Genomic DNA, 26,089 nt, shown 5'->3' with positions numbered 1-26,089 from the left:
TTAGTATCGCCCCCAAATATCTGAAACCGATGCAACAGCGCCACCTGGTGGATTAAATTAAGAGTCGTGTTCAATTTTTAAAGGTAAAAAAACAAGAAGACAAAGTGTGTTCAGGGATAGAAATATCACAGAACACAATGACTTGAGCAAATATACTGCTACTGCATTCGTAATTCACTTGAGTAAAAGTAAAAGTACACATTTTCTCAAGTAAGAGTTAATAAGTCATGTGGTAAAAATCGACTTTTTTTTTTTACAAAGTACGTTTTATATGTCTATTTTCCACAGAACTGAAAAAATGTGTCATTTTCTATTCTGTTTTTTAGGCTAACTAAGCAACAAAACCTGAAGTGAAAACCATCACTTCAGGATAGCACAGCTTATCATTAATGCTAGCTGGCAAGCTAACGTTGCCGAATGCTGTTGGGCTTTCAGTATCTTGCTAGACTCATTAGCTAATTCACAAGCTGATTCATATATATTTTAGGCTGTAGCAGCACTTGATATTTTAAGCAATATCCTAAGTTTATTTCAGAGTTTCACACTGTAAACTTTAAAAGACTTGGCTAGCTAGTCTCTCTCTCTCTCTCTCTCTCTCTCTCTCTCTCTCTCTCTCTGCTAGCTAATGGCTGACCTGTGGAATGAAAATGTGAGGTTTTGCATCGTTTGATCATAATCACGCTCTTTCCGTTGACGCATTTAACATAATCGGACCAGGGATGCTCATGTGTCTTCACTGTCTGATATATATAAATTGTCCGTAGTGTGTGTGAATGGGTGTCCGAGTGTGTGCTGGACTATTCCCTATAATGGGTTGGCACCCCATTCAAGGTGTCCCGAGTCCCCTGGCGCTAGGTTGCCTCTGAAGCCTTAACCTGTGCAGGATAAGTGGTACTGAAAATGCAAGGCTCAATGGATTGAATATACATGTATTTATAACAAGAAAAGTCTAACCTGCTAAATAAATTGCTATCAGAAACCTTATCTTATCTTATCTTATCTTATCTTATCTTATCTTATCTTATCTTATCTTATCTTATCTTATCTTATCTTATCTTATCTTCAAGGAACTGAAATATTAAAAGAAGGCCATTAAATAGTTACTGTTTCCTTTCCTACGTCATTACTTTTCATACATCTTCTTTCTTTGTATTGCCAGCTTCTAAAATAACCCCCACTAGTGAAGTGCATGCCTTAAAGGAAGGTAAAGCAATTCGTTGTTGCATCTAATTCAGAATATGTGCTCACTTACACAGGAAATTACCTTAAGTGTGGTTTTAAAGGTGTAAACTGAAATACTTGGTAATTTTTGTCAAGACGTGCTACTCTGTAGAGCATTGGAGCATTGGTGTAAACATTAGCATGCGTCATGGCAAAATCAACTCCCTGTATCCGTTGCTGCAGCTCCACAACAAATGATATAGGGGATGCGGTTGTTTACTGGTTAAGGTGTTGGACTACTGATGCAATGTTTGTGAGCTTAAGTCCCAGGTCCACTAAATTGCCCCTGCTAAACGGCCCCTTAACCTTCATTTGCTCAGTTGTATAAAATGAGATAAATTTTAAGTCACTATGGATAAGGATGTCTGCCAAAATGCTGTAAATGTAAATATAGACTGTAGATGGAAATCAGTTGCTTGGTTTATTCAGCTCTTTTAATCAGCATTTTTAATTAAAATGCTGCAACAATTTAAATTAAAACACTTTAAAATGAATATATTACACAGTTGATACAGACTATAGACTTCAACAAAAGGTGCAATAAGGCTTCATAAATGGTGCTATTAGGACACACAAAATCAGAACCCTAAGCCTAGGTATTGTGTAGTTTTGGACACGGGGATTGTCCACAATTCTGTTTTTTTTTTTTACACACAGTTTAGGCAAAAGTGCAGGGCAGTTTTAATGTTAACATTACTCTTCTGTTACCCAGAATCAGTCCTCTGATCATCCATTTTGTTCTTCTTCCTTTTCCTCTCCAAAGTTCTCGGTCACACTCTGCAGTGTCTCTGTCACATCAGCAGTGTGAGTCTGGTCGTTGTCTTTGGATGCATCACTTGCGTTCACCTCTTCTGATTCCTCATCTGATTTTTCATTACTTCGGTGCCTCCTGAAGGTCCTTCGGTTCCTGCTGCGCCGTGATTGGTTGCAGTGGAGCGTGCGTCTGCGATGCCATTGGCTGAGTGACTTCTGGGCTTCGGCACTCAGCTGCCTTGCCGCCAAACGAGACCGGAAGCTGCTAATGTAGTACAATGAGGCGTAGAGGGACGTCAGGTAATATCCACCTGGAGACGGATTTAAACAGAGCAGGAAAGATTCAATGGTCACTTCTGACTCATTACTCATTATGGGGCGAGGGTAACAGCAGATATACAGTAGGTGTTAATTTTGATATAATATACGGTTTAGATGTTGCTGGAGATCCAGTTAACATCACAGTTATCATAATAAACTTTTAGTTTATTTAGTCTTCATCACGTGTAGTGACTTATTATTACATTTAGAAGCTAGTACAGTAATTTAAAGAAAATATAACATGCCTAAAATGTCATAATGTGCAATAGTCTAGAGTAGAAATCAGTGGTTCAAATGGAGGCCAGAAATCTGACCAGGGTTGCCAGGGTTACTCAGCAAAAGTCCCATCTTCATCTCAAAAACCACACAAAAAACCTTCGACTAATCACCAAACCTTCAGGCATTGTGACATGCTTTCATCTTCTCTCTCTCTCTTTTTTTTTTTTTTGATGTGCACTCATACCTTTGAGGTGTATTCCCCATATTTGCAATATATCTGACAACAGAAACATCATAGATCACGGTGTCTGATCTTATCCGCAATCAAACAGGTTTAGTCAGATAGACTCCGGTGTGGCTTCTGCTTGTTTAGAATGAAAACATGCACCCAGAACGGTCCTTTCCGGATAAGACTGAACACTTCTACCATAGATAGACTGCACTTACAGGTTCCCTCTGTTTCCTTTAGTTAATGTTTTGCAGAATTGATCAGATTTAATTTCGACTATTTACTTTAAAGCAAGATAGGCAGCCGTGGGCCATCTGCAGACTTCCTTTTTTCCATTCCCAACTTTGTTCCAAAACAAACACCAACTGGTGTAAAAAAAACAACACAACTGGCAATCCTGAACCTAATTAAAAGCATTCTAGTTTCATGTTTTGGGCAAAAATTCTTTTTAAATTTGGACCCAAAACACTAATAATCTTTCTTTCTTTCTTTCTTTCTTTCTTTCTTTCTTTCTTTCTTTCTTTCTTTCTTTCTTTCTTTCTTTCTTTCTTTCTTTCTTTCTTTCTTTCTTTCTTTCTTTCTTTCTGCAAACTTCACACTTTAGCTACAAGTTATCGTGCTACATTCATTACATATTTATACAGTTTATTCTGTTTTATTCTATATTCTGTTTATAAATATTTTCTAAGATGGTGACAGGGACTTCCCCCAAGAGATACTCAACAGGAGGTCTGTTTAAAACTGCTACGGAAACAAAGCAATAGTATGCCCTCCTACCTTCGCCCTGTAACTGAGAGGGGTCTAGCAGCTCCATCATGTAGTCTGTATCTATCTGCAGAGTGACAACATCGCTGCGCAGTAACACCCATGTCAGACAGGGCAGGAAGTCATCCGCTCCGAATACCACCCCTGTCGGAAAACAACGACATCAGTGGACACAAACACACCCACATGCAAGCAGATACTCATCTGGTCTGGTGCCAATTAATAAAACAGGCAATAAGTGTAGATACAAGGCAGGTGCATGTAATAAGCTGCCAGATCAGTGTAATTACTTTGGATGGTAATTAGAAATGGAGAATTATTTCCAAAGGTGTTGTTAATATTTACGTGGGAATGTTACACATATTCAGATGTGTGTTATGCACAGAATACTAAAATCAATTTTTTTTGGGTGTGCCATTCAGATTATGTCAATTTTCTGCTTTTTAGTTTACAACTAACTCAACTACATTTTTGCTGAGTTTTGCAATAGTGTCTAGAAAATCATCAATTTGCCTTTAAGCTAGAAAAATAATCAGAGATAGCAAATAAGATAAGAATGATGTAGCATTTTAAAGAATGCTGCATCATTTTATATATTAACAGGAAGACAGCAAACGATTGGACCTTTAAGTCCAAGGTCAATGGTCAGAATTGTACACAATTGAAACACGCTGCATGTCTCTGTTTTAGGCAAACTCCTGCCTGTGCATACCTTCTGAAAAGTTTGTAGTTATGTCTGAATATGGACATTGATTTCTGATGCACTCACCAGGTTTGGCGTTGACAGTCATGCTGTGGTAAATGTTTTTGCACACTTTGAGCAGCATTTCCACCTTCTTTTGTGGTGAATACTGCTGGTGCATGGAAGCCCAGCGCTGCTGGATCTTCTCCAGCATTGCCGCATCAGGCACGCCTGCACCTGCCGTCCCCTCCAGCTCCTCTAGGCTTCGACTCATCAGTGTTTTCTGGTTCGCTTGCAGCCGATGCAGGCTGCCGTCCTGCTGCCGTGCCGTCTTCATACACTCGTTCAAATGGGAAAACAGCGGCTTTAGCGCCACTTTATGTAAAGCTTGCTCCATCATGGTATCTGGTGTGAACAGAAGATGAAAGAAGATGAAATAGAAGTGCAACTGCATGAAACAGGATATTCTGTATTTTTTTAAGGAACCAGAAGAGTGGACAACAATGGTCTTGAACAGTGTTTCTTAAAGTGGGGTCTCTAAAGCATAGCTATGATTTCTTTAAAAATTTTTACACTGGTTTTTATCAAGGTTATGATATTTAGGGGTCCAAGCACCCTAACGTAATGTGTTCTACCTGTGAAAAAAGTTATATCTATATGCTTCATGAATGCAACCCATATTGGGGTGTGTGTGTGTGTGTGTGTGTGTGTGTGTGTGTAGGATCCACTGCCACAGAAGTCTAGTGCAGTGGCTGTGGCTACCCAATTCACACCTCATGCCTCAATTTAGTTGACTGTATTCAGTAAATGCAGTGTAGTAAATTGATGCATAAATTTGAACCAAACTCCAATCACTTGCCAACATCTAACATCCAGTCTGAGGCACTCTGCCCATACTCAGTGGGTTTGGCACAGCTGAGCTGCATGGTTTGACGAGGTTTGTATCAGGATGTACTAAAAACCACAATATTTTGATTGTATGGTTTTCATATTGTATCAGGTTTGCCTGTTTGTAAAAGAGGACCATTTAAACTAATTCTGCGATTTGTATTCTTACCCAACTCAAAATCAGGCACATCTCCCAGGGTGTCTATGATGCTCTGGATTTCGACAGAGTCATACAGTGTTTCTCTCAAAGCCGTGAGGGAGGAGCGCACTTCCTGTAATATCTCTGTACTCGTCACACCACAAGCAGCTCTCATTTTCAGTGTTTGCTCCAGAAATCCCTTTAGGGCCTCTGCGAAAGGACTGCCCTTACGCTCGCTCATTTCCTGCACACGCTTACTCAGGCGTTTCTGTGGGTTAATGAAACCACCGAAAACCTGGCCAACTGCTGAAAGCCTGTTCTTAACCTTGTCAGCCAGCGGGAGGCGTGGGGAGTTTTGGACCTGGCAAGGGCTTGCGGCTTGCTCAGGATCGGGCTCCTCTTCTATGCTGCTCATTGACAGAGAATCAAATTCCAGGCATGGAGGGTGGAGCAGGGAGGAGGGAGCAGGTGGGTTCCATAGTTTGTCCTCGACCCAAGAAACTCGGTGCGGCGACTGAGGGATGGGGCTGCTGATCGAATCCACGCTCACCCTTTTTTGAAGATCTGAGGTATCGGGATTGCTTGCTCTGCGCAAAATCACTCCAGTTGTAGTCACTGGGGAAACTGGGGACTGAACAAGAGAACCTGCTGGAGAGATAAAGTCCATCAGTGATAGTGGTTTATGGCAGTACCATCTTAAAAGCAGTAATACCTTTAAAAGCTATATTTAGGGCTTGTAGGGTAGGAGTTAGGGGTAATCTGGGGCCAACCCTAAGAACCTTAACCATCTCTGCTCCATGGAAGCCCTAGCCTGGCTAAACCTGTGCTCTGACCTTCATATTTCCTGGTACTCTACTTACTGTGTTACTATGCTACAGTAAGGGCAATCTGTTTTCTACTTTCATGATTACAAAGAGCGGTTTCCAACTTTTTTGACAGCAAGAAGAATGGCTGTTGGTATCGTTGAGAGATTTCGGCTCATTCCTACGGTATTCTCAAACAATTAAGGCTCTGGGTTGTTGATCAAAAGGTTGGGGTTCAAGTCCCAGCACCACCAAGCTGCCACTGTTGGGCCCTTGAGCAAGGCACTTGACGCTCTCTGTTCCAAAGGCATTACATCCTAGTGCCCTGACCTCAACTTCCTAATGAGTTGGGATATGTGAAGAAAGGTTTTTCACTGTGCTGTAACATATATGTGACAAATAAAGTCTTGTTCAATATTCTTTTTTTGCCTATTATTAGCAAGTAGCCTGTGGTATCCCTGTATAAAAACTTCTTTCCTTTTTAGTTAATAGTTAAACACTCATGGTCCAAACTGTTTGTTGACAGAATTATCACAGTTTCCAGGTCTTACTTTTAGGTCTGTACATAGTGCTGTAAAAAAAACAAAAAAATACGCAAACCAGATGTGGGCAGATGCACATAAGTTTGCAATTTGGAAATTTTCTATTTTGTTGTTTCAATATCGATTTTTTTCATAGTTTCGAATCTCATTCATTATGCGACAGCCTATGTGACACATTTCTGATTAGTGATAATTCCTACTTTTTGTGGAAGTTTCTAATTTATTTGGTAAGGGGGAACTCTTAAAAAGTTAAAGCCACTTTCTAGCAATATTCAAGGAAATTGTGTAATCGTACTCATAGTTAAGAGTTTCATCTCTGCCTGTTATAATACATCAATTCACAAAAAACCAAATGGCAACTTCAGGGAAATATTGATGATGTCAGAGGTGTGAATCATTCACAGAACTGAAATACCAGGGAATTCCCCCTTTAATCAGTAAAACGGCTGGAACCTTTGTGAAATATTTTCACTCCAGTTGACTGATGACTTGATAACACATGGTACACGGTGATTTGGGCCACAAAATTCATTTTGTTAATATTTACGTGGGACGTCGTACAAAGATCCTTTAACAGAATATATCTGCTCATATACTATTAAGATTATTAATGGTATATTAGAATAATGTGGTATATAAGAATATCTAAAAACATTTTGTGTTACCTGAGCTGTCCGTAACGACAGGCGACTCTTCCACCGATTCGGTTCGCTTCTTAAGCCCCGCCCCTGCCCAAGGTCTTGCTGTGCTCAGCCTTCTGTCACGCTTGGAAGTGAAGGGGCGATTGATGAGGTTTGTGCTAACCGGGGAATGCGTCAGCCAATCATCTCCATGCTCTTGGAGATACAGGGGGTTGATGAAACAGAGTGCACCATTGTCTGCTGTTAACTGCATTAAAACAAAATAGAATTTATGAGTAAATACATGAATGAAGAACTCTCTCTTAATATTGCGCTAACTAAAGACAGATAACAACCTATATTTAGCATGCCTGCATAAGCTAATACAACGAATGTGTTAAATGACACAAGATGACAGTAGTATGCTCACCTGTATGGTGCACATTACATTGTCCGGAGCCTCTGGTGTTCCTGGACTCATTGTGCCTGGCAACAGATCTGCTGAGGGACAAACCCAGGCCTCTGAAAATAACACACATTCCTTTGTATTAAAATCCGTGTGAGGATTTACCATTGACATAATTATTACTGCAGCTGATTAATACTATGCCTGTACCTAAATCTAAACCCACACTTCAGCTCAGAAATAAAAAGGAAACATTTAGGCTTCCATTTCAATTAAAACTATTAAAAATAATATTTAAAAAAAACTTTCTTTTAGGGCTTAAGGGTAAAACAGTAAGTTATTCCTAATTTTGGTTCCCATCAAAGGATAAAAACATGACAGTACACACACACACACACACACACACAAACAAAGAAATTGTATAATGTAAATAAAAAAATCATCCTTGGCTTTTTGAAGCTATTTGTCATGGTCTATAAATAACAAGATCAGAAAATAAAGATATGAAAATGTAAAAAAGGCCTCTAACATAAAGATTTAATTAATTTTTTTTCCCAAGCATTCTTTAAAACCATATGATTACTACAAGTCTGGAAACACTTTTATCCTGTGTGTCACATCATCATTAAACCTTTCACACCACACCCTTGAAAAGACAAACAGTAAGTGAAATATGATTGGATGATAATCTGAGAGGACTAACTTGGACCCAGGTGTGAAACAAGATGCTCTGGCTGTTCGGTTAAGCCACACACCCATGAAGGAATCAACAAACACAAAGGCAACACATCCCTGTGGGAGAAACCGAAATAATGTGGTAGTAGAGAAATTAGCAATACATTACTATTAATAAACACACATGTTCCAATACTACTGCTACTACTATTACTACTACTACTACTAATAATAATAACAACATTTGAGCTTGAGCACTTTTTTTCTCTTTACACTTTGAGCACACAATAATTACACGCCTGTACATGCTTAACTCTACTGAAACTGAAGCTCCCTGATTCATAATAAAGGAAATGATATGGATATGTATTACCTGCTTAAACTGTAGAAGATCACCAGCTGCAGCAGGTCCGAGAAGGCAAGGTGAGACGTATCCAGACGTTGTGCTGAGAAAGAGAAAATATTTTTTAAAAAACCAAGCTTGCATGCGAAAGGCAGAGCAACAAATAAAGGAACCGGACAGACTGGTGCTCAGTAGAGACTCATGCACAAGGAAGTAGGAAGGGTTTCTAGCGGTCTTAAGAAATAATTAACGCCACTGTTTTGTTTTTAACTAACAGGAAACTGGTATAGCTTGCACTGAACTGTAATGGCTTTTTGAGAAATTACTTTATATTTCAATTTCACTTTTGCAAACATGCTGACAAAGATACTTCTGTTTCTTGTTTTCTCAGGTTTAAGTTTAATGTAGAACCAAAACGCAGACAGACAGACAAACAGACAGACAGACAGACAGACAGACAGATAGATAGATAGATAGATAGATAGATAGATAGATAGATAGATAGATAGATAGATAGATATCCCTTTCAGTAGATAGACAGACAGACAGACAGACAGACAGATAGATAGATAGATAGATAGATAGATAGATAGATAGATAGATAGATAGATAGATAGATAGATAGATAGATAGATATCCCTTTCAGTTATTATGTTTGTAGTATGTTTAAGTAATTTATGAAAGTGTGACATACAGCAGTTAAGGTAAAGCACCAAATAAGAACACTGAGTCTGTCACTAGGCTCAAATTCAAACACTGAGCACACTGTTGCACCCTGAGTCTGTTTCTGTGTTCATTTCTATGTTTCATTTATAAATATTTATGTTCGAATTTATTTATTTTATAAAATAATATATTTATTTTTATAAAGGCAATAATTTTCTATGCAATATTTTTTAATCAAGGGTGTCATTAAATCTATCGTGCAAACACTAGAGGTTGCTGGGTGTGAAATTGCCAAATATTTACACAAGCCCTTCTGGTACCAACATCCATGCTAAGATCATACCATCATGTAATCAGCTGATGAATTCAATTCAACTGAATTGATTAGAAAACTGCATGAAGGTGCAGGTGTTTGGGTGTTCCTAATAAAGTGGACAACGAGCGTATAAACACTCACTGATTTCCTGCCGCAAACATTTGGCAGCAGCACAGTATATGAAACCATGCAGATACAGAACGTTCACATACAACTGGGTGAGCCTGTGCCCTCTGTTCCTTTTTTTTTTTGACTGACATAAGTGAAACTTGATGTGGTCTTCAGCCTGAAGGTTTGGCATGAGTGAAACTCGATGTGGTCTTGAGCCTGAATGGTGTGCATTCTGGGATGTTAAAAAAGGTCACTCTGCCTGACCTTTCTCCTCTGATCTCATCAACAAGGCAGAACATCTGCTTTACTGAAAGTTTTATGCTTTTCTCAACTTATATGTAAGAAGATCAGCAGCTTCAAGATTTTCTCAAGCACCAATGTCTGTCACTGAGATCACATTCCCCCTGCACGTGAACACTGGATCCTTATAAGAGCAAAGTAGCTGCACTGCACAGGTGTTCCTATTAAAGTGACATTTAAAGGGAATGTATAATACTATTAAGGCTGTAGAAAGACGACACACAGTGTCTTAGCAGACAGCGACGGACTGAACTGCTTTGTATGCCTATTACACTTTACGATAACACTACATGAACAATCCTGTATTAAGACCTCAATTCATTGTGAAAGAATGATAAACCGTGCACTAATCACAAAAACAAATGAAAAGCTAAACTTAACCCAGTCTTGAATTCATGTGTGAATAACGACCACCTTAAGTACACGAATCAAACCTTCTCTATAATAAAGAATATGATATAAACATGCAGAATTTCATATTAAAACAAGCATCATTACTTCTATAATTTACACTGATCCTCCTTAATATTTGCAAAAACACACACCATCTCAACCTATAGTGTATCCTTTTCCATCCATTTCTCTTCCAATACTGCTGCAGTACTAGGACATGCCCTGGGTTGCTCGGGCCCTGGGGTTCTGCTCCCTTGACCCACAAGGAAGAACAATTTGAAATGATGCAGGTTTCATTCCCATTCTTTCTTATAGAGCCTATGTGTTAATCGATATAGTAACCCTCTACTGCATGCATTATAAAATAACGGATTACAAACTATTTGGCAACACTTTGTGACTGATCATAGTGCACAATAAGCGATTTTTTTAATTGTTTAGATTGAGGAAGCACATGTGAGTATGTTACTTTAGGGCAACAGCACACAATAACACCATTAAATTAAAAAACATTGGTAATTCGAGCATGAAAAAGGTGCCGTTTTTACATTTTGGAGAGAACAAAAATACACTTGCCCCAAATGTGGTATTAAAAAAAAAAAATGTTGGGAAATGTCAGTCAAATAGAAGCACGCTACTGGTTACCTTTACTTCCTCCCTTCTACACAGGGTATTTTTAATTGTGTGTGTGTTTTTTTTGCACGTGTGATAAAAAGTGTCCGTGACCCTAATGCAACACCGTGCCATAGAGCATTAACTAGCATACATGCTCTAATATGTACTTAAGGTGGCTGTTAGTAACCCTTAAAATGACTCAAACTCCTCATGTCATAGTTAACATTAGCGTGATTAGCGCATGCCTTAAATAACCATTAGTTCATATTTAAGTAAGCATTAATCCAGGTATTGTTCATGTACTGTTACTCCAAAGCGTTGCTAACAAGCATTTTTGTCGTGATAAGTTCACTTTTTAAAACTCTAAAGCAGATTTCTTTTCTACAGAAATGCATTTAGTGAATACAAATTTTCTTTATTAGATTTATTTTTTAAATGAAACTCAATGGACAGCAATCCTTAGTAGCAGAAAGTAGCAGAAACCTAAAATATGTAATAAAATCTAACCTTATTCAAAATACCAAATGTCTAATTTTATCCTTTGGGTATCTTTATGGATGGATGGATGGATGGATGTGGTTATGATGATATTGATTAAATGAGTAAAGAAGCATTTTTTGCTTCTTGCTATTTTACACCGCTGTTCTTCAGATACAGTAAAGTATAAACTAGAGAGAAAAATATATACTACCTGGTATAAAATATCTACTACTAAGGACACCAGTGATGATTTTGTGTTCCATTTGATTTTTTTTCAGTTTCAGTACATTTTGGACTTTTGTTTCAATCTGTGTGTACTAAGAGATATGTGTAAAGTCGCGTGAAAGTGAACTAGAATGGAATGAATAATGCTCGTGTGTGTTTTACTTACCTGAGCCGGTTTGTATGATGGGAAAGTCTTGTACTTTTTTATTTTGGTCATCGACCGACACACACAGGAGTTTATTCTGAGAAGAAGAATCAGTCACCACCAGGAAACTCTGTATGGAGTAAAATGTCCGGGTCACTAAAGATGTACGCTATTTAATGATCTGCCCTAACGACACATCTGGGGTTTCAGTATTTTGGAAAGTACTACAGTATATTTGCATAAATATAGGATGGAATAATTACTTATCGATTTGTTATAAAGTTACAAAATGCATATGAATTGATGTTTGATGTTATTAAATATCTGAGTTGATTCTATGCTCTTCTTAAAAACATGCTTCTGAAGTTGTAGGCCTATCTATGTCTGGATGCAAAAGTGTCTAAAAATACACACACACACACACACACACACACGCACGCACATAGAGGTATGCAAGAAGGTACAGTCTATACATAGGTGCGTAGATTTGCCTCACACAAAAAGGAAGTTGATGCACCGTAAAGAACGGCACGAAAAGCAAAGCCAAAAAAGTCCCACTGACACACAGAGAGAGAGAGAGAGAGAGAGAGAGAGAGAGAAAGAGAGAGCAACGCTGTAGAAGTTACTTGAATTCAAACGGAAAACCACACACCACTGCCTCTGACTGCACTCACACAGGAGGTGAAAGAAATTCATTTTCAAAAAGGGAGTTGTGTCTGACAATTTCTCATAGGTTCAGTGTCTGTTATTTAACATAAATTCTACAACACGCAGGACCTTATAAAGACTCTAAAGACGCTAATCTGCTGTTGTTTAGTCTTCCCTTCCTGGAGTGCATGCGCGTGTCTCGTTATGGGAAATGAAGACCACCTTTTGACCATCACACAGACTTGCAAATTTCATTTTGAACAAAGGATGATCCAGGAGGAAAAAACTTTGAGCAATTCTACATAATCCTACATATCTGTTTGGGCTGCTTAAACCCAGCTTACCTTTTAAAGAAAGATATAGAAACTCTCTCTGCTCTCCTCTTAAAGTGAGAAAATAACATTTCCAAAAGCAGTTCGTGTTTTTAAATCCATCACAATTATTCACACCAATTCAAAAATGAAATTAGGAAATGGAAGCTGTAGGTCCTTACCACCCGATGATTGCTACGCTTGTCCTGAATAATGCTTAGCTCTCACTACTTCTGCAATTATTTTGCGATTCAAAGGGAAGCAGAAAGAAAAGGAACAATGTAAATAGCACACCGCCAGCCCCCTAAGCACAAACGACTGCTATCTTTTAGCACCTTTATTGCAAACAGTTTCCTCCGAGTTAAAAATATTTATAGCACGTAAAATAGTACAACAACTAATGAAACGGTCATTAGTTTTCATTTTCAATAGTTTTCATATTCATTTGTTTCTACTGATTGAAAATGGCCCATAAGTACATTTATTTCATTTGCCACAATTTCTACATAGCCAGTGTACTGTTAAAAAAGAAAAGATTAATGTGATATTCTTTAATATTTCACTGTTTCTGTAGTAACAGCTTCCACAGGGCTGGTTCGGTGCTTGAAAAATCGTGGACTTGTCAATATGATGAAATTTACTGTGAGGAGATTTTTATTTTTATTTTATTTTTTTTTTTATTTAAGCAATTTTCGGAAACTGTCTCCATCAGACAAACAACTTTAACTTTAAGCTGTCTGACACAGAAAATTCTTCAGCATGGAAGGCTATGAGTTTTGCGGTTTCTCAGCAGCGTGACTTATTCTTAACTCTCTAATTTTATTAACTTTAAGAGAGAGAGTGAGAGAGAGAGAGAGAGAGAGAGAGAGAGGAAAAGAAAAGAGGCTCGGGAGGAAACGACTGTTTATAAAAACCACTTTAAAGTATTAACAGAAACTAATTTACCTTGTGCAAATTATCATACAGGATGTACTGTACGCTGTAGCGTTACAATTTAGCCTTACTGGAACTGAGAGGCCCAAAATTGTTCTAGCATGACGATGTGCACAAATCGTGCTCCATGAAGACACGGTTTTACCACGTTAGAGTAAAAGAACTTGAGATTCCTACACAGATCCCTGACCTTAACCCCACTGAACACCTTTGGGATGAACTAGAACAGCGAATGCACCCCAGACCTCCTCACCTGACATCACTGCCTGACCTCATTAATGCTCTTGTAGCCGAATCAACAAAAATCCCACAATGTAGTGGAAATCCCAGAAGAATGGAACAGCAAAGGGGAATAAATCTGGAATGGGATGGTCAGGCGACCACAAACGTTTCTCTATTTAATCATTTTATTTGTTCTAAAGTATTCTAAACATAATTTTCAACTTTAACGTACAGCAAATATTCAAGAGCACAAGATCTAGTGACTAACATACTTACAATTAACTGTCAGTTACCTAAATTATATGCAGAGTTATAACGATGTATGAATACGGAGTTATGAATGAGTACACGGAAGTATATATGAGTGTCACTTTAGGGAAACGGCACGCAATAACAGTATTAAACAGAAACTGTAGTTTCTGAAGTTACTTGAATTCAACCGGGAAACCACACACCAGTGCCACTGACTGGAGGTGTAAGAAATTCGTTTTCAAACAGTGAGTTACGTGTAATATCTTCTCATATCTTAAGATACAATCTCTATTGCTCAATACGAACGGAATAATGTAGGATCTTATAAAGGGTTTTATAAGAACAAAAGCTAATCTGAGGAAATGAAGTCACGATTTTACCACCTTTTCAGAAGTATCATAGAAAGCAATACGTAATCATCAGCACTGCCTTTATTTACATTATCATCATCCAAGCAGACAGACCAAGGACCAAACCAGAAACTAAGAGCATGAGTGGGAACTTATGAAAAGAGGAAATACTGTAACTGGGAAACTACTGCAGGAGACTACAGAAACCAACGAAACTAAAAAGTGCTTAGAACTGCACATACGAGACAAACACCTCAGACAGGTCAGAACCACACAAAAAAAGAGTATAAATATGGTAACTGAGACGTTACCCCTGGTAGCCTCCCCCACAGAGCAGCGTGGGCTCCATCTCTGTCCCACGGGCTTCCTGGGTTCCAAGCCTCCTGACACAGACGTAACCTCTGCAGTAAAGCCACAGGGTTTCTCTGAGTCACCGAGTCACCATTGGTGAGGTTGTCAGAAAAGCTTGTCCTGCAGGAAATGATTGACATTTATAGAAATGTAAAAATAAAGCGTGGGAAATGATTGCAGTTAAACAGATATAAATATTCAAAACATGTGATGAGAGACTTTATTAACAGTGCACGGTTAACCCATATATATCTGTTTAAATGTTTTTCCAATATGAAAAATGTATTGGGTTATGTTTTGCAGCCAAATTTTTCCAGCGTTTTTTACTTTAAGGATTCCCAAATTATTTTTGCTTTAAAAATGATATGGTCCAGCAGGCCAGTGCTAACAATTACACAAAAATTTGTATTAGTGTCTATGCATGGGTCTATTACTAGCTAGCCCTAGTGATCTTTTCCGGTACACAACACAAGTCAATGGCCTACTGTCTTTCTTTTAATTCTTTAAGCAAACGTGTTGATTAAATGTGTTTTGAATATCTGTCGCAAATCTGTTCCCCTTCTGAGAATTTCATTCAATTCAATTCATTTTTATTTCTATAACACTTTTAACAGTGGACAAAAGCAAAGCAGCTTTACAGGATTACTAATACTGAAATGAAAAAAAAATAATAATATATATATATATATATAGTCCAGAAGCCTATAGATGGCAAGGAAAAACTTGCTGAGACAATATGAGGTAAAAACGGTATCCTCTGCTGGGTGACACCGGTTCCAATTGTGATAAAAATAACTGTTTTAAAAAACTGCAGATTAGTTCCGATCTTATTAATGAATTAATTGATCAGTTAAGGACTGAATATCTGCACTGAAGAAAATTCAGTTGGTCAGATTTACGTATAGTTTATATCAAAATATAACATTTCTCAATAAAATCAAAATTTCAGAAAGTTGCTGATTACTAGATTGAATGATGTAGATTGAGCATGATCACTTATTATTAATGTAAATTAATTACATTGAGGGTATTGGCACTGATTGGAACTATATCTATAATATTAAATTTCGGCATTTAAAACATTTTATTTAGGGCTTTGAAAATACGTGATCAGATCGTGTTAGTACTACTTGTTACTCAAGAGCTCTGTTGCAGAAAGGACAGTGGGCCTATATGTTGTTTGTCTGCACTGTCTTGTCTTGTCTTCCTGTGCACTTCTGTTGTATGTCTAGTTCTTAAAGAATGCATCTTAAGTATAGTTTAATTTTTTTTAGTTTAATTTAATTATTAAATTATAGTTTCATTTTTTTTATCTCTGTGTTTAGCTCTATGTTTGTCTGCTTCACTGTACTTTGTCTGTGTTCTGTGTAGCACCTCTGGTCTAGGAGGAACGTTGTTTCACTTCACTGTGTACTGCATCAGCTATATATGGTTGAAGTGACAATAAAGCTTCTTTGACTTTGACTTTTGACTTTGATTATTTACACTGACATCATTTACTGTCCAATGTCAACCAAACAGGGTCTGGTTCTCTTCTGAGCCTGGTTCCTCTCAAGGTTTCTTACTCATATCATCCCAGGGAGTTTTTCCTCACGACCGTCGCCTCAGGCTTGTTCATTAGGTATAAAATAGTAACTTAAATTTTCTTTTCTATGTTTCTGTACTTCTGTAAAGCTGCTTCAAGACAATGTCAATGTCAATGTTAAAAGCGCTAAACAAATAAATTGAACTGAAATGTTAGATATATACGAAAACGAATTGTGTTAATGTCACATGGAACTGATGTAAGCATATGAACTCAACAAATTTTAGTATTTTAGAATGGGAGGAAGGTATAGCCATGTTTAGTGAACAGAACATAGTGGTGCCAGATCAGTCCTAATAGCATAAAGCAAAAAAATAATTACATTTTTATTTTGTTTTTTAAATCTGAGACCACAGTGCAAGCTGAGCAGTTGTGGTTTGGTGGGTTATGGGTGCAATAGTGGTCATTCTGTGATTTGAAATGACCTCTAGCTTGGAACCAGCTATGAGCTGACCAGTCGTGACAACGCATGCCAAACATGAACAAACCAGTTTGCAAAGAGGAACATCTGAGAGCAGACTTGCTTAACACAGCAAAACTATTAATGAACTGGGATCCGCATGATCAAAATGAAGAGAATAGAACAAGAGGTTCCACTGTTAACTTCAAAATAACTTTCACTATCCTAATTTTTTATTTAATCAGCATAATTGTATAAATATCACAAACATGGCAGCTCCATGTCCAACATTCTCCTACCAATATACTCACTCTCCCTCCTCTGGACATGTCTGGCCTCCCTAACTCTGTCCCCCAAATGTCCATCATGAGCTGTCCCTCTGATGTACTCGTTCCTAATCCTGTCCAACCGTGTCACTCCCAAAGAGAACCTCAACATCTTCAGCTCTGACTCCTGTCTCTTCCTCAGTGACACTGTCTCTAAACCATACAGCATGGCCGGTCTCACCACTGTCTTGTACACCTTTCCCTTGATTCTTGCCGATATTTTTCTATCACACAGAACTCCCGACACCTTTCTCCACACATTCCAACCTGCCTGCACTCGCTTCTTTACCTCTTTCCCACACTCTCCCTTACACCAGACTGTTGACCCCAAGTACTTAAACTCCTGTACCTTCTTTACCTCTTCACCCTGTAATCTTACTACAACTTATGAGATACTAATATTTTGGGAGGTCTTTCTATTATTTCATATTTTTATACAGTAAATCAATATACACAGCATCTCTCTAAAGTTATTGCCTAAATTTAATTCTTTCTTTAGTGGATGATCCAATGGATAATTACTATGGATTTGTATCTAAGAACTGCTGCTGTAAGATTCATAAAGTCTCAACAAACGTTCAACATATATATATATATATATATATATATATATATATATATATATATTACTGTTTGACTATACAGTATATCATTGTAGACGTGTAATTTTATATTTATAGTTCCACTATTATCAGGTGTCCCCCAGAACTGGATGAATTTCCTTTTACATATGTTTCCTCTCTGTGTTTGTTCCTCATGCCCTCTCAGGGAGTTATTCCTCACCACTGGATTGTTCATTCTGGATCAAAATATAACTCTACACCCAAATTTCTCCAAAACACCTTTCTGACTATGTCTATGAACAGGCGCTCTACAAATAAAGCAGAATGAATTAAACTTTCTATAAATGTAATTGCCCGTAAATTCCCATTGTAGGTGGATCAGTGCTATTTCCACAAAACAATGCAAATATCATGTTTCTCACCTCTTCCCACTCTTTGTGGGCTCATCATCCAGTCTCTTCATTGTATCTGATCATTGGGTGAAGCCATGAATGTGTCAGGAAGTCTTACCAAGCCCCTTTCTGTGCACTAATGCAGCTCCACCTGTGGCGTTTCATCAGTAGAGGAAGCATTCGCTTCCCTCTGATGATTAGAGACAAAATAAAAAAGCATAGAAACCAAACTCACATATCATGCACACAAAGTTTCCAGACAAAACACGACATGACAAGTCCTACATCAGCAAACAGTGCCTCAGTCTTTCCATACCTGAAGCACATGATTAGCTAAGGAAGGATGTTTAGATGAATCATCTTGATTTTCTGGAAATTGCAACGTATGGGTATTACTTTGTATTACTATGTATCGAAGAGTGGAAAAATACCGAGTTGAGTTTAAACTTCACTTGTGTATTCACTAATATTTGTTTGTTTTTTAAGAAATAAAATGTCATGTTAATTTTCATTTAAACTTTCAAAGATCTTGTCTTCTCTCATCTACCCAATGAATTGAATTAAATCAACATTCGGTCATTCCAGTTTAGCATACAATCCACTTCCAAAAAAAAAAACCTAGCGAAAATAGTTCCAGTTTGTCATTTATCTGCGATGACCTTCTCATGCTACACAACGTAATTAAAGTTGTATCTATTTAATCACACTACAGTGTATAGCCTGAGGTAAAACGATTCAATATGCTTGAGTAAAAGAACTCTTACTAACACTATGGGCTATTTAATTTGCCATGTCAAAAAGCCTATTGATTAACGGTTTGTTTTTGCTAATGCCAGGTTAGACTAACATCCAAGTCCAGTACCTAGCATAAGACCATAAGGCTAAGTCAAAGTCTAGCTTATAGATATGTTGAAAATTTTTGTGACGCTTTACTTCGGATGAATTCATCAGCAAACTATGTAGTGTTAGGTACGCTGGTGCCTACAGAAATTGAACAATTTTTACAGGCAAAGTAATAGTAATAAAGTAATAAGTAATAATTAAATAGTAACGTAATTTCAACTAATGCGCTTTTGACTTTGTACACATTTTTGGTCAGATACACTCTCTGGTCAAAAATATTTAGACGCCTGATCATCACACCCCTATGTGATCCCTTCCAGATTAAGTCCCCACTTTCCTGTTATATAATCCACTCCTCCAGTAAGGCTTTTACCTAGAGTGTGGATGTGGGGATTTGCCCATCCAGCAATAAGAGCAATGCATTAGAGCGGTCAGGCTCTGATGTCGGACGAGGAGCTCTCGTGTGCAGTGATATCGACATGCTCATTCGATTGAAGGTAAATTCTAACGCTACATCATACAGAGGCATTTTCTACAGCTGTGTGCTTTAAAAATTGTGGCTCTCAGTTTAGAGAAGACCCAAATACGAATGCGATGACAGATCATTTTGACGCGTTATCTTATATTTTCAGGACTCAGGACTTTTTCGGTCCTCCATCCCAGCTATGTATATTGAAGTTATATACTGTATATCGACTTTATGTATGTAAAGTGTTGCGTGTCAAAGTTTCCAATTCCGTCTATCAGCTGAATTGCTATTCAAAATGATTAACTGTTGAAAGCATTAGGATTAATTCTGGATGAAGTTATAAATGTAACAACACTTGAGAAGTTTAGGATTCTGTAGAGGAACGCAGAAGAGCCCAGAATTATTGCTTTCTTTGCACTTTCTTGTTAGTTCATCTAATATACCTAATAGAAAATTACTTTACCTTACTTTATCATTAGTGATGCTAACAAGTCTTTTTGGTTATTTTTTTTGTGTCTGTCTACAGTGCGACTGTGTACTACCTCTTTATCAGTAGAAAATGACATTGTTACCAAATGATTTAGACAAAATAGGAAATGAAGCAACACTCTGACACCAAAGGTTGCATCCTTTTCTACTTTATCTGTTCTTATCCTAGGTTTCATTCTATTTCCTGCTATGCTGAAGTTAATTCACACTAGAAATCTCCCAAAAAAAACCGAGAAATTCAGACTGGTAGATGGAGCCGCCTTGATAACGTAAGCAAGCTGCACAAATGCAAAGATGTCTGCTATGGAAATGTGTCTTACTGCGTTTTAGATCAGTCAATACACATCGATTTGCTGAATCGAAATCCTAATCATCTTAGATATTAACCACCCGCAAAGTTTATACAGCACGAACAGCTGACGCCTCTCTAGTGGTGTGGCGTGGCATGTCATGGCATGGCGTTATCTCACCAAAGAACTCTATCGCAGTGGAGCGATAGTGCTTAGAAATGTTTAAGTAATGTCCATTCCCCAGCTTCTTTGTACTGGACACTTGTTCACTTAAAGCAGAGATGTTGATTTGACTTAAACGGTAATAATAACAGTTCATCACTGATCTCATGTGCTCCAGAATGCTTTGAGCAGAGGATGAAATCCAGCAACCAGTTTAAATCTAGCATAGCTCAAACTAAAAAAGAAAACAAGAATGATGATGGATCACAAAACGAAACTCACTCATTAATTGACTCGTCCGCTGGTTCCTCTAGGCCTCGTAGTTTAGAGAGTGTCACGCCTGAACCTCCTCATTGCACAGCTCATCTCGGTTTCTGTCCTGTTGTGAAACTGTGCTCCGCCACTACATTGTAAAATAAAAAAGTTTCAGACTATGTCACAAGACTCAGGTGTTTCTACGGCTGGACCCTATAAGTTTATCACTTCTGCTGTTGCGACATTTCACAACACTTTGTTTCTGTCTATCTTTCTATCTTGCTTTTAACCCTGTGTCTTCTTTTTTTTTTTTGCGTATGCTTCCTTTCCCTCCTTCTTTTGAAGACTGTGGTAAACCTCTCAGTCTCTCTGACACCCTCTCAGACACACACACACACACCCCACATGCATTTTTACACTCAGTCAATGATGAAACACGCTGTACCCTGGAGCAACTGCTGCTCGGCTTCAGGTGACGCTTCTCAATGTTTGACTGGTCAGTTGTATCGTTTCGGTTTCAATCAAAACCTTAAGTAAATATTCAAATCAGCTCTAGTGTGATTTCTAATATGATTTCTATGAGAGCCATATTTTGAAGCGGCCAGACTGTTCCGAATCTGAAGCAGTTGCTGATCCCAGATCACAAATAAACATTTATTATATCTCACAGTACAAGTGCATCCAGCTAGGTTTTACAGTATATTTTACATTTACACAGAGTGCAGTTGAATTCTCTGTTCCTATTGGTCAGAAAGTGGCAGTGGTTGCTCAGTGGTTAAGGCTCTGGGTTCCTGATCCGGAGCACAGCTTTAGGAGTTGATTCGTCTTCTTTACCAGTATCTTTGACAATAGTTCCTGTTGCAAGGTTCACAGATCTTAATGCACTTGTTTCTAGATAGATAGATAGATAGATAGATAGATAGATAGATAGATAGATAGATAGATAGATAGATAGATAGATAGATAGATAGATAGATAGATAGGAAGGAATATAATGTTATCGTTTCTGTATAGTAACAAATTTTAAAAGAACAACTAATATATTATATATATTATATATATACAAATATTCATATGGTGAATTTTCTTTCGAATGACTGGGATGTTTTCTGTTGTAACTCTCAGAGGTAAGGCTGTATCTTTAAAGTTTGTGACTGGAAAAGACTTTAGAGGGCTTTCCACTTTGTGGTTTCTTACAGTAAGTGAGAGAGAGAGAGTGAGAGAGAGAGAGAGAGAGAGAGAGAGAGAGTGAGAGAGATTTCATCAGTCCCCAAAGGGAATTGTGGGTGCTATAGCAGCAAAAGACTTTAACAATCAGTGTCATGTAATAAGGTGCAGAAACCCAAGTTTCAGGCTTATTGTTATCTATATAAAGAATGCATGCCCCCAAACCCCCTGTGGGAGTGGTAAGACTCTAACACTCCCTTAAGTGGTTTAGTTTTCTTAGATTTATGATTCAATCCTTTCATTGAAGTACACTTCCATTCCAGCTAACCACTCCTGGGATAGGGAAGGGCTCACTCAACCTGACTGAGATGTGGTATGGTCCAGAGGTTTTACTGCATCTAAGAATCAGATTGTAAATATATTAATAGGGCCTATATCCCTCCTAGTGTGCTGTATAAGATGAAGGTTAGATCTGATTCTTATTTATTTAATAAATTCACAGTAGGATCCTACTTACACATGATTTGGGAATGCCCATTGGTGGTTCATTTTTGGAAATATGTACGTATTGGATTTCTAATGTTTGGATATACCACAAGATCCTCAACTTCTCCTGTTGGATGATTCCACTCTCCAGCTGAATGCTCATCAACAAAAGGACCTTATGAGCAGCAGGTACTGCTGCCAAAAAGACTATTTTGAAGTTATGGAGCAAGCCATCCACTCCGGCTATCTTATTTCAAAGACATTATCTTGCTGGAAGCACCACTGCCAGGCTCAATGGTGCAAAGGACAACACTATTCATAGCTGGTCAAACATTTCTGTGATATAGCTAGATAGGTAAAAAAAAAAAAAAAAAAAAAAAACCTACTATGCTTCACTGCCTTCATTTTCATTTTTATTTTCCTCTTTTTCTTTTTTACAAGGCATCTATTTGCATATAGTTCATTGGACCATGATACATGTTCCTGATGTGAACTAAATACATACAATCTTGATAAAAAAAAGAATGCATAAGCATTAATATACAGTGATGATGATGATGAAGCCTTTATTTTTGTCACATATGCATTACAGCACACTAAAATTCTTTTCTTTGCATATCCCAGCTTTTTGGAAGTTGGGGCAGCTCAAGGGCTCAACTGTGGCAGCTTGGTAGTGTTGGGGCTTGAAATTCTCATCTTACATTTGTACACTTCTACCAAGGCAGAAAAAGTGTTTAGTCATTAAAATATTAAAATATTGCCCTTACTCAATACTTTAAATTATTACCATATTATGGAAGCTAATGTACCTACAGTAGAAGGATATCCAGAGACAGAGTCTGAGTGAAGGACAGCATCAGAGTAATAATAATAAAAAATCATTCATTCATTTATTCATTCATTATAGCTGAGTGGTGGTTATCCATGTCTGCATTGTATGTCTATGTACTGTGTGTGTGTGTATGAGTTCAGTTGTTCTTCATACTAAGATGCTTTGAGATGTTTGAGCTGATAGAATTGCCCCCCAACAGTGATAGCTTGAATATATAAATAAAAAAGAAGAAGCCCTTATTTGCCACATATACACATATAGCACAGTGAAGTTTTGAGCTTGTTTGCAAGTGGGGGTCAGAGCACAGGGTCAACCATGATGAAGGGTTAAGGGCCGTGCTCAAGGGCCCAACAATGGCAGCTTGGTGTTGCTGGTCCTGATGCTGGGGCTTCAATCCACAACCTTCTGGTCAGAGAGCTGTCACCACTGCCCAGAAAGAGTGCCATGGAGAGGATGTGCAGAACTGTTCACAACTTCTGCTACCGTTCTTTTCTATGTGATTGTTTCTAATGAGTCTCATATCAGCCCTGTGATGGAGTTAATCAGATTTCTGAGAGGTGCTTGGTGTCTTGTATAATGATGCTGCCTGCCCAGGAGAACACAGTATAGAAAACGACTGAGAGAACAGCCTCAGCTGCCCAAACTTTATTTTTTAGGAAAGCTGGGAAGACTGACATTAGAAATTTTATGCCTTATAATGGCATTTATCTGATATCACATAACTATTATCAATTGCATATTTGTTAAAAAATGTTTAAACCCTAAACATTTATTGTTGTCATCAACCAATCCTTCAAGCATACATATAATCTCTTATCAGTTTGTATATATGTAGTTAGCTAATGCTAGCTAAACCCATTTAAAAAACGTCCTCAAAATACACAAAGTACTTCTGCATTTAAGTTCATAACAATCTTTAGCTGATTTGAAATATTGCTATCATAACACTTTCATTATTTATTTAAAAAGAAGAAACGAAATATAAATAAAATGTAATGATGATTCACAGCTTACCTAGCTTCCTGAGCTGCAAGGCTAACATTAGCTAGCTATGCTAAGAGTAGATTAACCTGTTGATTGCAGCTGAAAATGGTCTTTGTTTCACTATTTTTTTGCTGAATGTAATGAATAGATAAGCAGAGTTACACTTTAGCTTTCCTGTCTGAGGAAATATGATATCAAGAGTTCAGACAATCCTAAAACACGTTGTACCTGAAGAAATCGTCATTGCATCACTGGCTGAAGCCGTTAGCTCTTTTTCTACGTAAAATCATGATAAGCTAAGCATCCTGTTTTGCAATTAACTGAACTGGCTACTGGCTCCTCCTGAAAGCTAGTTAGGTAACAACCATAACAGTTTTCTTAATAGCCGACGGCTTATTTCACAATCAACCTTAATGCTTTTAAGAAAGAGGCTACTTACAGCAAACATGAGTCTAATAACAGACAATATATTATACTACAGTTACAAACCAAGTAAATCATCCCCAACACCATTAGAAAACACTGAATTACTATACTAGTGGTGAGTTGACCTACTTAGGTCTTGCTCATAGCATGTCAAAGTTTTTCTTTACCTCTGCCAGCCATGATCTGTTTATTAATGACCTTTCTGTAGGTCAGTGTCTATTCTAAAAAAAAAAAAAAGGATTTGTTAAAGGAATAAAACTTGATGGGGTTTAAACTGAAGGCCGGTCTGTACACCGGTCAGACATAATATTAAAACCACCTGTCTGATATTGTATAGCTCCACCTTGTGCCACCAAAACAGATTGAGGCATTGACGCTTCTGAAGGTGTAGTCATGTTACTAGTAGCTCTGTAAGTTTTGAGGTGGGGCCTCTAATTTTTTCCAGCATGTCCCACAGTCAACATCTTGAACTATTCCTGAACTGTTTAGTGATGCAGGGTGGTAGCCTTCACTCCACATGCGTATCGTTGAGCACTGGGGGATCATGAACTGGTCACCGGTTCACTGGTTGTCCTTCCATGGATCACTTTTGGTAGGTACTAACCACAGCATACCATGAACACACCCAAAGTCCTGCTGTTTTGGACGTTTTGTGATGCAGCTGTCCAGCCATCATAATTTGGGCGTGGTCAATGTTAGACACAAATGTTAGACTTGTTAGTGTTTGTCTTAAGAAAAAAAACAACAAAGATAATAAGGTAAGTCTTCTTGATGGAAGGTTATTATCTTTATGAGGTTTTCTTAGTATTAGCTTCATGAGAAAAAGATGATGCTCATGTGTCCAGTAAGTGTGCCATAAAAAAAAGAATGTTCATGACTTTTGCTACCATCCTTTTCTCCGTGATTGTGTCTAATGAGTCTAATATCAGTCCTGGATGGATTTTATATTTCGTGTTACAAAGTACTGACCCTGGAGACTCCTTTAAAATAAATACTAAACAAAACATCCATCCATACCGGCTTTATTCCTAATTAGGGTCACGGGGGTCTGCTGGAGCCTATCCCAGCACACACAGGGCAAAAGGCAGGGGTACACCCTGGACAGGTCACCAGTCCATCACAGGGCCACATATAGACAGACAACCACACTCCTATGGGCAATTTAGAATTACCAATCAACCTAATGTACATGTTTTTGGATTGTGGGATGAAACCGGAGTACCCAGAGTAAACCCACGAACATGCAAACGCCACACAAAGGCCTGCCTGTTCGAACCCGGGATTCGAACCCAGGACCTTCTTACTGTGAGGCAACAGTTCTAACCATGCTGCCCTAAACAAAACATCTCACAGAAAAATATCAATTACATTATTATTACATTGCTGTTCAAATCCTGGATGCTAAGCATTCACCACACAAATGATTGGTTAAAATAAAATGATATAAACCTGTAACATGCCATCCAGCCAGAACTACTGTCGTCATCATCACCTTT

At 38.0% G+C, this 26,089-nt stretch overlaps 1 protein-coding gene across 2 annotated transcripts; it reads right to left on the bottom strand.

Moving 5' to 3' along the window:
- Nucleotides 1-1,609: 1,609 nt before the first annotated feature.
- Nucleotides 1,610-21,016, bottom strand: rinl (Ras and Rab interactor-like). 2 transcript variants are annotated; one of them, XM_058419048.1, is made up of 12 exons: nt 20,726-21,016; nt 18,221-18,380; nt 14,885-15,044; nt 11,879-11,987; nt 8,637-8,709; nt 8,292-8,380; nt 7,613-7,704; nt 7,228-7,450; nt 5,248-5,865; nt 4,278-4,595; nt 3,521-3,652; nt 1,610-2,285 (listed from the first exon to the last, which is right to left on the bottom strand). In XM_058419048.1, the coding sequence occupies exons 2-12, from the start codon at nt 18,259-18,261 to the stop codon at nt 1,948-1,950; spliced, it is 2,193 nt and encodes a 730-aa protein (XP_058275031.1). In that variant the 5' UTR covers nt 18,262-18,380; nt 20,726-21,016; the 3' UTR covers nt 1,610-1,947. The 2 variants fall into 2 exon arrangements, with proteins under 2 accessions (XP_058275031.1, XP_058275032.1); XM_058419049.1 differs by having other exon boundaries at nt 1,611-2,285; nt 5,248-5,862; nt 20,726-21,014.
- Nucleotides 21,017-26,089: the final 5,073 nt, after the last annotated feature.

Source organism: Hemibagrus wyckioides, linkage group LG20 (assembly GCF_019097595.1).
Source record: "Hemibagrus wyckioides isolate EC202008001 linkage group LG20, SWU_Hwy_1.0, whole genome shotgun sequence".
Lineage (NCBI taxonomy): Eukaryota > Metazoa > Chordata > Actinopteri > Siluriformes > Bagridae > Hemibagrus > Hemibagrus wyckioides.
This window is presented reverse-complemented; position numbering and strand designations above follow the sequence as displayed.

Excerpts from the sequence above, each read along its gene's own strand:
- rinl (XM_058419048.1), bottom strand. The coding sequence starts at position 18,261 with ATGAAGAGACTGGATGATGAGCCCACAAAGAGTGGGAAGAG. Across the intron at positions 7,705-8,291 it reads TGTTTCACACCTGGGTCCAA|AGGCCTGGGTTTGTCCCTCA; the intron begins GTTAGTCCTCTC and ends TGTTATTTTCAG. Across the intron at positions 4,596-5,247 it reads TGTGCCTGATTTTGAGTTGG|ATACCATGATGGAGCAAGCT; the intron begins GTAAGAATACAA and ends TGTTCACACCAG.